Source organism: Mus caroli, unplaced genomic scaffold, assembly GCF_978045245.1.
Source record: "Mus caroli unplaced genomic scaffold, Mus_caroli_1 scaffold_9, whole genome shotgun sequence".
NCBI classification, from domain to species: domain Eukaryota; kingdom Metazoa; phylum Chordata; class Mammalia; order Rodentia; family Muridae; genus Mus; species Mus caroli.
Genome location: NW_028227264.1, coordinates 74,608,084 through 74,623,207, shown reverse-complemented (window position 1 = coordinate 74,623,207; position 15,124 = coordinate 74,608,084). Strand labels below are relative to the sequence as shown.

General features: G+C 44.3%; 1 protein-coding gene across 3 annotated transcripts in view; it reads left to right on the top strand.

The window, feature by feature from the left end:
• Positions 1 to 15,124, top strand: part of Dip2a (DIP2 acetate--CoA ligase A) — a 79,420-nt gene that overhangs the window by 18,324 nt on the left and 45,972 nt on the right. For 2 of the 3 annotated variants that reach the window (XM_021174591.3, XM_029482676.2), the window contains exons 3-6: positions 5,038 to 5,154; positions 7,111 to 7,230; positions 8,638 to 8,865; positions 13,488 to 13,616. In XM_021174591.3, the coding sequence (XP_021030250.1) occupies positions 5,038 to 5,154; positions 7,111 to 7,230; positions 8,638 to 8,865; positions 13,488 to 13,616 (594 nt within the window). The remainder of the gene's footprint in view (positions 1 to 5,037; positions 5,155 to 7,110; positions 7,231 to 8,637; positions 8,866 to 13,487; positions 13,617 to 15,124) is intronic. The other variant, XM_029482677.2, reaches the window with a different exon arrangement.

Below are 15,124 nucleotides of genomic sequence, written 5' to 3'. Positions count from 1 at the left end.
AACTGAGCACTAGGAGGCTAGCCTGTCCAAGAGTCCAGATTTCTTCATGTGCTGAGAAGATTGTGTGAAGTCTTTTCTTTTCTTTTTTTTTTTTTTTTTTTTTTTTTGAGTCAGGGTTTCTCTGTGTAGCTCTGGCCGTCCTGGAGCTCACTCTGTAGACCAGGCTGGCCTCGAACCCAGAAATCCACCTGCCTCTGCCTTCCAAGTGCTGGGATTAAAGGTGTATATCACCACTGCCCGGTAAGGCGAAGTCTTAAATAGGTGTCTCTCCTATGTTTATAGGAGAAAATAGTCAGCGATGATGATGATGATGATGATAACACTTAACTTCTCAGATAGTCAGAGAATTGCAGATTAAAACCTGAGATCCCTGTTAGAGTCAGTGTAGATGTATCTCTGTCACCTGATGCCACAAGAATGTCCATCATGACCCTAAACTACCAAGACCTCCAACCAGCCTTGCTCAGAAGAACCCAGACATAGATCGCCCGAGCATCTGGACCCTCACTGAGATGACGGCTTTGAAGACACCACAAAGTGGTGTGACCAGCATGAGCTCTGAAAACAGACACTGGGGACGCAGAGGCAGGAGGATCTCTCAGTTCCAGGACAGTCTCGTCGACATAATGAGTTATAGCCAAGGCTATACAGTGAGACCCTGTCTGCAATAGTAGTAGTGATAATAATAAATCAAGTAATCAAATGATAAAAAATACAGCAGAGACCCTTATGAAGGAATAAAGAAAGGAAAGGAAAGGAGTTTCTAGAATGGAACACAGCATTCCCGGTGGAAGTGGAATCAGACAGGGTAGGGCACACATCATCTTCAGCCACCCGAGAGTGTTGTTTCTTTTTCTTTCTTTAAACTTTAATGAGTGTGTGTGTGTGTGTGTGTGTGTTTGTGTGTGTGTGTGTATTTGTGTGCGCGCATGTACACAAGAGGAAAGCTCTTGGAGTTGCCTGTCCTTCTATCTCCCTGAGGCAGAGTCTCTCTGGTCTCTGCTGTGCTGTGCACTCCAGGGCAGCCAGCCTGGGAGCTTCTGGAGATTTTCCTGGTTTTGCTTCCTGTCTCTCCAGCGGAATGCAGGGGTTCCAGATGTGTGCAGGGGTTCCAGATGTGTGCCACTACATCTGCCTGTTTAGATGGGTGCTGAGGGTCAAATTCAACTTGTTGGGGTAGTAGAGTAAGCACCTCTACTTGCTGATCCATCTTGTTAGCCCAGGCTTTAATAATAATAATAATAATGATAATAATAATAATAATAATAAGGTGGTATAGTAAGCACCTTTTCTTATTGATTCATCTTGTTAGCCTATGCTTTAATAATAATGACAACAATATTTTGTAAATAATTCATAATAATTAATGCTGCTGCTTCTTTAAAATCTTTCTTTCTTTCTTCCTTCCTTTCTTTCTTTCTTTCTTTCTTTCTTTCTTTCTTTCTTTCTTTCTTTCTTTCTTTCTTTCTTTCTTTCTTTCTTTCTTTCTTTCTTCCTTCCTTCCTTCCTTCCTTCCTTCCTTCCTTCCTTCCTTCCTTCCTTCCTTCCTTCCTTCCTTCCTTCCTTTCTTTCTTTCTTTCTTTCTTTCTTTCTTTCTTTCTTTCTTTCTTTCTTTCTTTCTTTTGGTTTTTCGAGACAGGGTTTCTCTGTATAGCCCTGGCTGTCCTGGTACTCACTCTGTAGACCAGGCTGGCCTCAAACTCAGAGATCCACCTACCTCTGCCTCCCAAGTGCTGAGATTAAAGGTGTGCGCCACCACTGCCCAGCTAACATATTTATTTCTTATGTGTGTGTTTTGCTTATGTATGTGTTTCTGTGTATATCTCCATGGAGGCCAGAGGTGGGTGTCCATCTCCTAGAACTGGAGTTAGAGGTGGTTGAGAGATGTCATGTGAGTTCTGGAAACTAAACTCTGGTCCTCTGTAAGAACAGCGAGTACTGATAACCACTGCGCCATCTCTCCAGACCCCACGCTTCATTTCTTAAACAGTGCAGTGGCTACATTTCCCCTTATGTAACACTTCTTAAACTGTGTGTGCTTTATACTGTCTGCATATTGATAAATAGCAGGACACTAGTGTTGAAGATGCCGGTTATATATTAATATTTGTTCATTCAAAACAAGAACAGTAAAATTGGGGGTGTGGTGGTGCACACCTTTAACCTCAGCATCCAGGAGGATCTCTGAGTTCGAGGCCAGTGTGGTCCATATAGCAAGTTCCAGGACGGCCAAACAAACAATAAAGGCCACAGTAAAATTGGGATTGAAGGAAACTGTAAAGCCTATTTTTTCCAAAAGTCACTACCAACCATTCGCCAGAACAACTATGTATCTTAGCCATTCCCTTCCCTAGCAGAGGGATAAGCATACTGATTTTCTCCTCACACCACAGTTCTGTTGGTTACTGTTGATAACATGAGGTGGGAAACAAAACAGTAAATACTGGAGAAGAGAAAACCTTTGTGTGCAGGGACATTACTGTGTGCTTGGAAGGCTGCTTTATGTAGCTGTTGGAGTTAGCAAGGAGCTTTGGTTTTATCGCGATTGTAACTTTGGAGAATATGTGATCATTAGTAGCTTTTATCTTTCAGTGCTTCTATTTTGAAATAGAAAACATTCATTTAAAATGAAAATACATTGTCAACTACTAATACATTTAGCAAGAAAAATAAAGGACCTATATTGGGATCATAAACTATATTTAGAAGAAATACCCAATATCCCAAAATATGAAAAAAACATAAATTGCTTAGGTGGAGGAAATTCAGAGAACAGGAAGCGTAAGTGGGTAATAAACACTAAATCATGCTCAGATTTACCACTACATACGGAAATGCACAGTAAAGTGAACTGTCGCCTTAGGTTAGAAGAATCCTCATGCTTTCTCTAAACTCACACTGAGACATGTGTGAGGATGCAGTACTTGCATCTATTGCTTGGACACGTGTGAACCATTGCAGCCTTCCTGGGAAGTTACCTCTTGATTCCTGCTGCAATTAGAAGTGTATCTTCTTGGGGCTGGAGAGATGCTCAGCAAATAAGAGCATGGCCTGCTGTTGCACAGGATCTGAGTTCAGTTTCCAGAACCCACGTCAGGGAGTTCACAACTGCCTCTAACTCTAGCTCCAGGGAGATTTGACACTGACTTCTGGCCTCCGTGGGTACCTGAACTCACGACCACAGAAACACACACACAACCTAAACTCATGACCACAGACCCACAAACACACACACACACACAAAACCTAAACTCATGACCACAGACCCACAAACACACACATACACACACACCCCATGCCTTATATACATACTTTAAAGCAAATTTAAACCTGGTGTGATCCTTCAGTCCCACTCTTTAGGAGGGCAGAGGCAGGTGGATCTTTGAGAATTCTGTGAGTTCCAGACCAGTGTGGTCTACATAGCAAGGTCCAGACTAGCTAGGGACACACAATGAGATACTGTCTCCAAATGAATAAAATATCTTTCCCTCTATGCAATAATTTCAGATTAGTTTCTGTTGTCTTTGTTGGATCTATCTAAAGGATAAAGGCACCCACATTTGGGAAGGTGTCTATACATCACTGTGTATGTACCACTTCCAAATCCTGACTGTCTGACACTAAGTGTTCTTCAGTGAAACTCTGAAGCAGTTCTTTTGCCCAGTAGGGCCACTGTTCAGGATTGTCATAGATCTGTGTATGTACATGTACATATGTGTGCGTGTGTGCATGTGCTCAGACTTGGAAGAGTGAAGCACAGATTTCTAGAACAGCCTTTCTTGTTCTCAAGCACATGTTCTTTCAAGTGCTCTATAACCAGCCCTGCTAGACAGCATCACAGCCCTATTGCATTGCAGCTTGGAGCAGCTCAGAGAGCAGCACTCGTGGATACAGCAAGAGTCGAGTGATTGAGTCTGAGTTGGTGGCTTGTGAGGGGTCCCCTTTCTGGCTTCTGGGATCGAGGGGCTCATCTGCCTCTGTTTCCTGTTTTCCCACAAGGCTTTTTTGGTGCCAGGATTAGCACTCTGGACTCCATAGGCAAAGCTGAGCCTAGTAGAGTGAGATGGGCTGTTTCACGGGATCAGCCTTAGATGTCAGGGAGTGCTGTGTTCCTGTGAGGGACACTGACCCAGGATGTCAGGATGGACTCTGCTTGTTCTGGGGGTATGGTTAGGACAGGAGGAGTCAGTGAGATTGCAGTGTCTGCTAGCTGGTCTTACAAGGCATGTTTAAATGAAGCTAAGACATCAAGCTTACTCGTACTAGGTTTCAACTGAAGGTCTTAGCAGATTTGGATTGCAATGAGACCAGAGGCTTTGTTTAGTGACTGTGGTATCTATACCCTGCTATTTCTCATTGCCGTGTATCCTGGGGGTGGCTGCTATCACTGTGAGCCGTTGACTGGCTGAGGATGAGTGGATTGTAGGTGACAAGCTCTGTCGGTCCCCGATTTGAAGACAGAGCCCACAGCGGTCTGCGCCAACCAGGTTTCTGGCCTCTGAGCGTTCCGTGCTCTGAAGTTGTTCAGTATTATTCTTGGTGTTTTATTCTCTACCTCTCCACTTTTCCCCCTGTATTTAAGGGCCACCAAGGAATGGCTAGTGGGCTGTTTCTCACTTAAAGTTTAATGACACCGTGGACCATAATCGTGTCAGGCAGCACAGGCCATTTTAGATTTATGGAACAGCCTACATGCATCCAGGAACCAGCTCTGGGAGAGCTGTGGCTGATACACGAGACTTGAACTGATTGCCACGTTGCCAAGGATATCCCGAGGGAGTAGTTATTCCAGTTATGAACCAGAGGCTAGACTAGGTCTCGTGACATAGGGAGAAGGTAGTCTGGATGCGGACATTGCTCTGACCCGTGTTTATGACACGTAATCCCAAGCCAGAGGCTCTTTGTGCTTTAAGAGCCCTACTAGTAGTGCAGCATGTATGTGTATGGCCATAGAAGGGAAATGCACACTGTTTCAAATGGGACTTTTTATAATGGAAACAGCAATTTGTTTACACAAGGTATAAAACTGTGTTTCAGGAGTAGACCCATGTCTGCAGACAGAGAATAGAATTCCCGGGCCCTTGCTGACGGCAGCTACAGCTAAACCACAGAAGTCTCGGGCTACCAACTCCAGGGATGAGCGCTTCCGGTCAGGTAGGTTCCTAGCTCTGGAAGCGCAGGAGCAGGAGGTGGGTAGTAGCAGGCAGGACACTCGTGTTCTGACCACCGAGGCTTCTGGTTGGATTTTCTCTGCTAGAATATCCACCAAAGAAGTAGTTATTTTTCACTTGTTATCATCGTGTTGTTCAAGAAAGCAGTATCTTCAGATAGGTTTTTGTTTGTTTGTTTGTTTTTCAAGACAGGACTTCTCTGTGTAGCCCTGGATATCCTGGAACTTGAGTTGTAGACCATGCTGACCTTGAACTCACAAAGATCTGCCTGCCTCTGTCTCCCCAGTGCTGGGATTAAAGGTGTGCACCACTAGGCACAGCTGAGATAGTTTATTTTGATGTCTCACTTTTCTCACATATTGCTTGCATGCAAAGTTTGTGTGTTATATGCATGTATGCATGTGTGTGTGCATGTGTTTGCATGTGTGTGCATTTATGCATGTGCAGATGCCATCTTTTTCTTTTCCTCTTTTTCTTTTTTAGCTTTGAACTTGCCAAGTAGGCTAGCCTGACTGGCCAGTGAGCCCAGTGCTCTTCTTGTTTCTACCCCTCTAGCATTGGGATTATAAGCATTCCCAGATAGTTTTAAAATAGGAGTTCTAGATCCGTATGCTTGCAGTGAAAGTCCTTTACTGACTAAGCCATCTCTCTAGTCTCTGGAGAACCCTTCTCCTCCTGCCTAACAGGACAGCACGCTTACGGTTTCTATCCCCTCTCCACCAGAAACTGGGAGAGCTCAGGGATTTCCGTGTACATGGACATAGCTATATAATTTAAATTTTCTATTAATTAAAAATTTCCACTATTTGGTAATACTTTTTATGAATATTTAAATAATATTTAAATTTACTTTGATTTTGGTTTACTTTTAAAAACTGTTTTGCTGTGTGTGTGTGTTTATGTGTATGGATGCATGTAGGGATCTTGGAGTCATAAGTACCTTTATTTGCTGATCCAACTTGCCCATCCCCTCCCCCTCCCCCTTTATTCTGAGACAAGTTCTCAATCTCATGTAGCTCAAGCTGGCCTGGAACTTACTATGTAGTGGAGTACAGCCTTTAACTTCTTTTTTTCATTTTGGTTTTTCGAGACAGGGTTTCTCTGTGTCACCCTGGCTGTCCTGGAACTCACTCTGTAGACCAGGCTGGCCTTGAACTCAGAAATCCACCTGCCTCTGCCTCTCAAGTGCTGGGATTAAAGGTGTGTGCCACCACTGCCTGGCAGCCTTTAACTTCTGATCTTCTCATTTCCATCTTGGGGACTAACAGCTTGGTCACCAAAATGCCTGGTTTATGTGATGCCAGGGTTGGAAGCCAGGGCCTCATACATGATGCACAAGCATTCTACCAGCTGAGCTGTGTGTATTCAGGTGTGCATGCCTTTGTATGTATGTGGAGGCCTGGCGTGGATGCTGGATGTCTTCCTTAATCACAATGCACTTACTTTTTAAAAATAATATGTTCCATAAACATTGAGACCTCCTCAGTGGGAACCTCCTGAGGACTGAGATGCTCACACTGAGTTCAGGGCCATTGCTTTCAAAAATGTGTCTACTTGTTTTGTTGTGCTTATTCGCTGCTTGCTTGCTTACTGATTGCTTGCTTGCTGCTTGCTTGCTTGCTTGCTTTATGAACCTTCTGATTGACCTACTGATTAGCTAGGCTGCCTAGCCAGTGAACCTCTGGGAGTCCTTAGCCCTTTTTTTTTAATTATTATTTATTTTTGTTTAGTTTTTTGTTTTTTTAACTTATAGCTAAAAGTATTTATCAAGTTCAAAAGTCGAGTCCTCAGGCAAAGTAATATTTAGAGAAAGTCTGAGGCATAGGGGTAAGTGGGCAGGCAGACGATTTTTTTTTTTCCCTGCTCAGAGTAAGCCAACAGAAAACCAGATTGTAACCATATAGTAAAACCAGCCACTGCTCCTGTTGTTGCTGTGCAGATGTTCACACAGAAGCCGTGCAAGCAGCTTTGGCCAAGTACAAGGAGAGGAAGATGCCCATGCCTTCAAAGAGACGCTCCGCCCTTGTGCACTCCTCCGTTGAGACCTACACGCCTCCAGGTATTGATAGATGGTGTCCGCAAGAGCTCTTAGGACTATGTCATAGGCCTGCTGGTATAATACTTATTTTCATTGAACTGGAATATCCTTTATAGCCCATGGTACAGGTTTGAGAAATTTAGAAATTAAAAATGTTTCCATGTGTGTGTAGTCCTTACCTATGAATCTCTAGTATCCTTGGTTTTTTGTTTGTTTGTTTGTTTGTTTGTTTGTTTTGTTTTGTTTTGTTTTGTTTTGTTTTAATCTGAGTAGATATTTGTATCGTAGTAGGATTTTTGTCTGGATTTTTACTTTAAATAAGGACATAAACCAAAACCAGGCGCTTAATGGAATGTGCAGAGTTCTCGAACTGAATTTTAAAACTACTCTAGTGTTGCCCTTGATCTGTTGTGCCTTTGCCTCTTCACCTCATTCCCAGTCCGCCCCACTGGACCGTTTATTTTGTCACTGATGATGTCACCACTAGAAATGAAAATGTGTGGCTGAAGTCCTTTCTAATGGCCTGTTAAACCGGAGCAAGTGCTGACGCCTGGCGGCTTCACGTCCACGCACGTCCATAGCCGCCCCTCCTGTTACTGAGTTAAAAAAAAAGAAAAAGAAAGAAAAAAGTTGACAATCGCTTTTGACTTGACACATTTGGAATGATTAAAACAGTAAAGACCGGGACATCCAAGCTTTGAAGGTGACCTGGTAGCTTTGGTAGTGTGCTTCTTCCCTTTAAAGGAAAGCTTATGATGGAGGGAAGTCTTTAGGACTATTATCTCATTATTGTTTCTGCTGATAAAGCTATAGGCACCAGCCAACAGTAAAGAATGTTTTAATAACTGTAAACCCATAATAAAAAGCAGGCATGCTGACTTGATGGGACTTTAGATCACAAACAATTTTATGAGATGAAGCCATTATATTGAAGAAGGAAATTCTTTCCAGAGTGACTTCTGTATTCCCTGTGAACATAGACATAGACAGGGCCGCAGTCTCCCATAGCAACCACAGGGCTACGGCTTTCATGCACAGGCTAGGACATGAGGTGTGGGCTGTGGCTGGATCCCTGTAGGGTGCTGATCTGTGGATGTGGTGCCAGGCTGTTTGGACGGACGGCAGTGAGTGCTGGGTGCTCACAGGGCACATCACAGTTGGGACTTCTTAGCTTTAGGGGACAAAAGCTGTTTCCATTCCTCGTGTGTGCTGTCCAGTGGCCAAGACCTCTCTGTGGACCTTGGGACTCACGGGATCACTTCCCAGAAGTAGGACTTCTTATGTGCCCTTCTAAACTGAAGTGACTTTCGAGGTGCCCACTTACTGTGCAGATTAGGACTGTGCTTCAGGCCTGGAGACAAGTGAGAGATCCTTTCCCTCTCTTGACCCATCCCTACATCACGCTTGTCATCATTATTTTAACCACAGACACGTCATCTGCCTCAGAAGATGAGGGCTCTTTACGGCGACCTGGGCGACTCACCTCCACTCTGCTCCAGAGCCATTCCGGCATCGAGCCCTGGCTCGACAGGGTCATTCAGGGCTCGTCCACCTCATCCTCTGCATCCTCCACCTCATCCCACCCGGGAGGGAGACCTGCTGCTGCTCCCAGTGCCTCCACTGCGCTCGCAGGCCTCACGGCCCACGCCCACATAGGTCAGTAACAGCTGCCCAGCCCTGCTCACGGGGAAGGGTCAGGATGGTCCTGGACAGAGGACCACTGTCAAGTGACTGCAGTCATGATCCAGATGTCACATGGTGCCTTGTCTGCCTGAGATATCAGCTGCTTTTAGCTTTTAATAATCACATCTGATCACAATGGGGTCACATTCGGATGGCTTGGCACCCAGATTAGGTTGAACAAAATGTCTCTGTTGCTAAATTTTTGTCTCCATCCAGATCCACCTCTTTCTTATCTGGAATGTGTCTTTTAGAGACAGAAGCACTTTTATAATCCTGTGGCCTGGCAGTTCCAGACTGGTGGTGTGTGTCCCAGGCCCCAGCATCATGCTGGTCTCTTGATGTCCTGTGGTCCTTTTCTGTTCTCCAGGTGGTTGTGCTGGCCACCCTGTACCTGGCTCTCTTGTCACTGCTTTTCCTGGGGCTTTGCATATGTGACTGTAAGGGCGGCCTGCTGTCCTTGTTCACGGCCCTGCTTGGGGGGGGGGGGGGCTAAGGTGATAGCTTCCATCTGACTCTCTTCCTATAGATAGTCTTCCTAAAAACAAGATGCGAGTCCACTCCTAAGCTCTTGGATGTCAGACATCTTAGAAAGGTGCCTTGGGCCATCTGAAACCCAGCATATAAGTGGTTGTGTGATTTGCTGTGTGTGAAGCCCACGGACCTCCGTGTCCCAGGATCTTACAGAGAACGAGGTCAGCCTGCCTAGAACCTCAGTGCTTAGTGGGGAGGGCGCTGGAACCAGAGCTGTTGCTGCCTCTTCCTTCCATTCTGCTGGACCTGGGGTGGCGAGCACTTGCCGTGTATCAGGGCTGGCTGGGGAGGCAGTAAGGGTTCCTGCAAGCCACAGTAGGTGGTGCTAGGACCATCTTCTGAGTTCTTTTCCTGTCTGCTGTGCTGGCTGGATTAGGGGTGAGTGGCAGGGTTTCTCCCGGTAGCCTGTGGCTTGTGTTAGCATCCTCTGTGGGGTCTGTCAGTACAGTTCCTGTAATCTGCTGAACATCTGTTTTCCAATGCGGCGTGTGTCCCTGGGAGACTCGAGCTTCCTCTGCCACATTGTGCTTCTTGCCCATGCTGTGTGAAGAGTGGAGCCACAAGAGGAGGTAGCCATTAGAGCAGCCGCCTCCAGGGTCTGTGGCTTGCTTGTTTCCTGTGTGGCTGTTGGCTGTGGTCTCCGTTTCCTAAGGAATCTTGACAGTCTGGAGCAGGAAAGCAGCCATTGCTTTGCTTTCCTGTTTCTCTGAAGGCTTTGACTTTGGTTTTGTTCTACGTTTACTTGTTTGTTTAGTGGTGTGTGTGTGTGTGTGTGACCATACACAGGTACACACATACACAGGCAGGCACACACACACCCCCTCTACAGGCATTTTGGAAGGCTAGACAAGAACAGTGACTATCCTGCTTTATCTACCCTTGTCTCTTGAAACAGGATCTCTCCATAATCCTGGAGTTAGGCTGGCTGCCAGCCTTCCCACTGAACAGTCAGTGCTGCGACTATAGTCTCGCACATCCCTGCTTCCTGCGTGGGTCCTGAATGAAGGCTTGAGACCACTGAGCATGACCCCTTACCTCTGAGTAATGTTTGGTTTCCTGTCTCTGCTGTCTGAGGCTCTTTCAAAGAGGGCAGAACCCAAGAGCACACACCATGAAAGGCTTGTCACTGCCAGGCTGTTACTCCTTGTTTAGCATGCTAAACTCGCCCTGGCTCTCAGCATTCTGTAAGACAGCATCAGGGCTTTGATGGTTAGGCTATGGATATCTTAACAAGAACTTACCCTGGTGTCTGTTGGCATTAGGTGTGTTCATCCTTTGAAGAGGATGTGGCTGTAGGTATTTATAAGGTAGCATTGTTGCCTGTGCTGATGGGTGATCCATCTTGTCTCCTGCAGGTGTGCTATGAGGGCCCTTTTCCCTTCTGACCTGCTTGGCCTAGCATTGGCTGATTCTACTCAGTTAAAACAACAGATCTCAACTTGGATTCTAATACCTTACTGCAAGTGTAGTTTTGATATGCTACTGGATAACTGAAGAGCACAGTTAGTTTGATTTCTAAATTTTATTTGTTTATTCTTTTAATTACATTTATTCTTTTAAATGCATTTTAAGTTATTTATTTTGTGTGCATGTGTGTGTAGGGTACATGGGTGGAGGTCGGAGGGAAGCTTGTGGGAGTTGGTTCTCTCCTCCCAGCACGTAGGTTCTGCAGAGGGGGCTCAGGTTGTCACACTTGGTGGTTATTGCCTTTACCTGCAGAGCCAGCTTTGTTACTGTGTGTGTGTGTGTGTGTGAATGTGCCACAGTGTGCACGTGGCAGTCAGTCCTCTCCTTCCCAGGGAATGAACTGAGGTCAGAGTTCACGGCAAGCAGTTTTATCCGCCGAGCCGTCTCATTGGCTCTTAACTTGATTTCTGAATTCAGATTTAGCTTCCTTAATCTCAAGTCTGCAATTTAGAGCAGCACATTGGAACATTTCAGAGTTTCTGTTAGGAGTGCTTAACTAGTGAGGTGTGGGACTGTCCCAGATCTATACTCCTCTGATTTCTGAACTATGAAGCTCCCAGCCGTTGGCCTAGGGGCTGCTCAGTGTGTACCCAGCTTCCCTGTCCTCATCACAGAGATGCCAGCCTAAGGGATGCTCACTGTGTACCCAGCTTCCCTGTCCTCATCACAAAGCTGCCATTTTAGCTTCTCACTCTAACATAGCTCTGCAGCTGAATGAAGGAAAAATATAGGAAGAACAGTATAGTAGGTAAAAATTTTGAAGTGTAACTTTTTAGGTAAAGGTATGTTTTTTGTATTAGTTTCAGGTTTTGGATTGAAGAAATAGGATACATTAAACATTTTGACAAAGATAAAACATCTACCTTCAAAAGCAGTGTTTATAGTGATAGTTTTGTAAAGCAAAGTTTAGTTTTATGTAGCTGATAATATACTTTGTAGTATATAAGTTATCATCATTATAAGTTATTATCCTAAGTTTTATAAATTCTCTTACAATCATTGTTCTTTTTGCTCTGTTTGGAAGCACAGGGATGTTTCTTTATAAACTGGAAGGTCTTCCCGAGAGTCATACTTAAAAGCTTGCTCATCACCAGGCCTTTTCATGGGCTGTGAAAACTGCCACTCAAGTTTTAGATTTTTTTTTCAAAAATGTGTATTCTGTTATATAAATAGCAAGTGTGTGTTTTTTCCTGTGTTTTTTCTTTCTTCCTATATATTCAGATCTTTCTTTGAGTTTGATTCAAGTTAATGAAGTGATAGATGGTCAGAATCGAAGCATCAGAGTCCTTAGATAGGCAGAATCTTAAGGGAATATGAAGCACACTTACGTAAATTCTGCAGATCACCAGCCTTCATCACACGGGCTTGCTGTACCGAGTGTGCGTGCAGTGTGAGCCACAACGCCTTACTCCCTTCGTCATTCTACAGTTATTCTCTGAATTCCTTTCATAGCAGTAGGCCCAACAGTAGTGAAAATTCAGTAACAAGTTATAGTTAGTATTTGGAACAGATCAAAGCCCTGTTTCATAAAAATTAAACAAAAATTATGTTGAAAACATGAAAGTAATAATTCAAGTGGTATCTTATGCAATCTGCCTTAAATATAACATTGATTATATATTAAGTTGACTGTGGTCTCTTAATACAGAAAATATTTTGTTTATTTGAGATGGGTTGTGTTATAACTACACAGGCTAGCCTTGAACTTGTGACCCTTCTGTCTATGTCTCACAAACAGACTTACAGGTGTGCAGCACTTATGGTACATCTGGCTCATTGTAGAAATTTTTTAACTAGCATGTGGGACACTTTTAGTTTTTGTATTCAATTAAAATTTTTTTCCAGACACAGGGCCTTACCAAGTAACTCTGGCTGCCCTGGAACTTGATACGTAGACCAGGCTTGCCTTGAACTTAGAGAGAGCTGCCTGCCCTTGTCTCCTGAGGTACTGCTATTAAAGGCATGTTTAATGGCTGACTGTTTTGTACTTTTGTTTTAGAAAAAGATTTATCTTTATTTTATGTGTATGATTATTTTGCCTGCCTATAGCCCTGATGAGCATGCAGTGTCTACAGAGGCCCGAAGAGGGCGCTGGATCCTCCTGGAACTGGAGTTACCAGTTGTGGGCTGGCCTGTGGGTGCTGGGAACTGAACCCGGGTCTTCTGCAGGAGCAGCCAGTGCTTATCACTGCTCCGCCATCTCTCCATCCTCTATATGTTGTGCTTTTATTCTTAGGCCTACAAAGATGATGTCTTTATAATATCCAGCCTACTTTAGGGGAAGTTAGAAGGTTGTTTGTTTTTCATAATGTAACAAAAAGCTTTTATTAACATTTTATTTCAAATTAATTTTTGTTTCCTTGAGGGAAACTTTCCAACTATGATCTTGTTAGTCAGTCCTGTTAAGAGGCAAGTTTCCTGTGCATTTCTGATGCACTTGGTAGTTCTAGGTCTGTATGATTTGAGGAGTTGGACTGAGCCACCTCATCCCCTGCTTAGGGCTCAGACAGAGAAACGTTAGACTGACAGGTCTGAATAGAAACTCACTGCCGGCTGAATTAATCACTGTTATTTGGGTGTGTTTTCTCAAACGCCAGATCTGCACTCTGCCCCACCAGATGTCACCACTGGGCTTGTGGAGCACTCACCCTATGAGCGTCCCCAGATGGCCTCTGTGCGAGGCATTCCTCGAGGGCACGGCAGGAACGTGCTGGAGACCGCGGACGGTAAGAGAGGCGCCTCTCTCTCTTCTGAAACAGCAGAGTGCAGGTCTCTGTGAGATTTAACGTGGCCTTCCATGCACTCCTGTTCTCCAGCTAAGCACGTCATCTATGATTCTTCCCTGCACATCAGCAGAAAGCAGTGTGCAGTGAATGTTACCATAGACAGCATCGTGTAGAGGAGTGACTGGAGAGGGCTAGGAGACAGGAGAGGGGAATTAGGCCACTGTGGAAAGTTCCTGTACTCAGAGTGAGCTGGGTACCACACCTCAGATCCTCCACAGCCTACAAGGTTGGTGCAGACTCAGAGAATGCTGTGAGAGAATTTAGAGCTTCAAATAATTATATTAGAAATTAAAAATGGCTGAGTTCTAAGTGTTCTAAGCGTTTTCTTAAGTAGAAAAAGAAGAACAAAGTAAATCTGAGGTCGGAGGAAAGAAACACTAAGCAGGAGACTGAGCACACACGGAAGATAGAGCACACACAGCAGAGATGCGAGCTGAAGGATAGCTTCTGGGAAGGCAGTTTCATAGTGTCCTGTGAGTGGATCAAGACACAGAGAGGTAAGGCAGAGCAAGAATGCCTACTGTGGCCACGCCTCTAGTTAACAATCAAGTGGAAGCCCTAGCCAGAAAAATTTAGCAAAGAAAAAATAAACAGAAGGTGTCCTAATTAGGAAGGAAGAAGTGCGTCTCTCTATAGATGGTACGATTGTGCATGTGCAAAACCAAAGGATAAACACAGAAGCAATAGTGACTTCAGTGAAGTAGCAAGGTACAAAGCCATCACAGAAAACCAGTTAAAATGACTCAAAGCACCCTATAAATTCATCATATAATCCCTGTGAAAATCTCAGTGATTTTTTTTTCAGAAATAAACTTACTGTAAAAATTCATAGAACCTTAAATGGTCATAATATAAACTTACCCTAAACATCCATGCTCATAATAACCTTAAGAATGAAGAGCAGAGCTGGGGATGCCCCTCTTTCTAAAGCTGACCTCAGGGCAGGGGCATTCAGAGCTTGTAGGCCTGGCATGAAGACAACTCGCCACGTCCTCAGAACAGAAACTCATGCATCAGCCCTCACGTGGATGATCAAATGTTTTTTTAAATCACATTTTATCTGCCTATCTATCTACTCTGTATGAGTGCGTACACACTTGTGCTTGCACATACCATGCTACACATGTGGCGGTCAGAGGACAACTTGTGCAGTCAGGTATGGAAGGAGAACCTTCTACTGTATGAGTGCTGAGTACTGAACTTGGCCCATCGGGTTTGGTGGCAAGCTCCTTTCTCACTGAGCCCTCCTGCTAACCAATGAGTTTTCACAAGGGTGCTAAGATCATTAGATAGGAAAGGACAGTCTTCAGCAATTGGTGCTTGGAAACCAAGAAATACATATTAAAACACTGAACTTAGACCTTTTTCTAACACCACATATAAACGTTAAATGGATCAAAGGCCTAATACTATAAAACCATCAAAAGGAAACATTAGGGAAACAACGT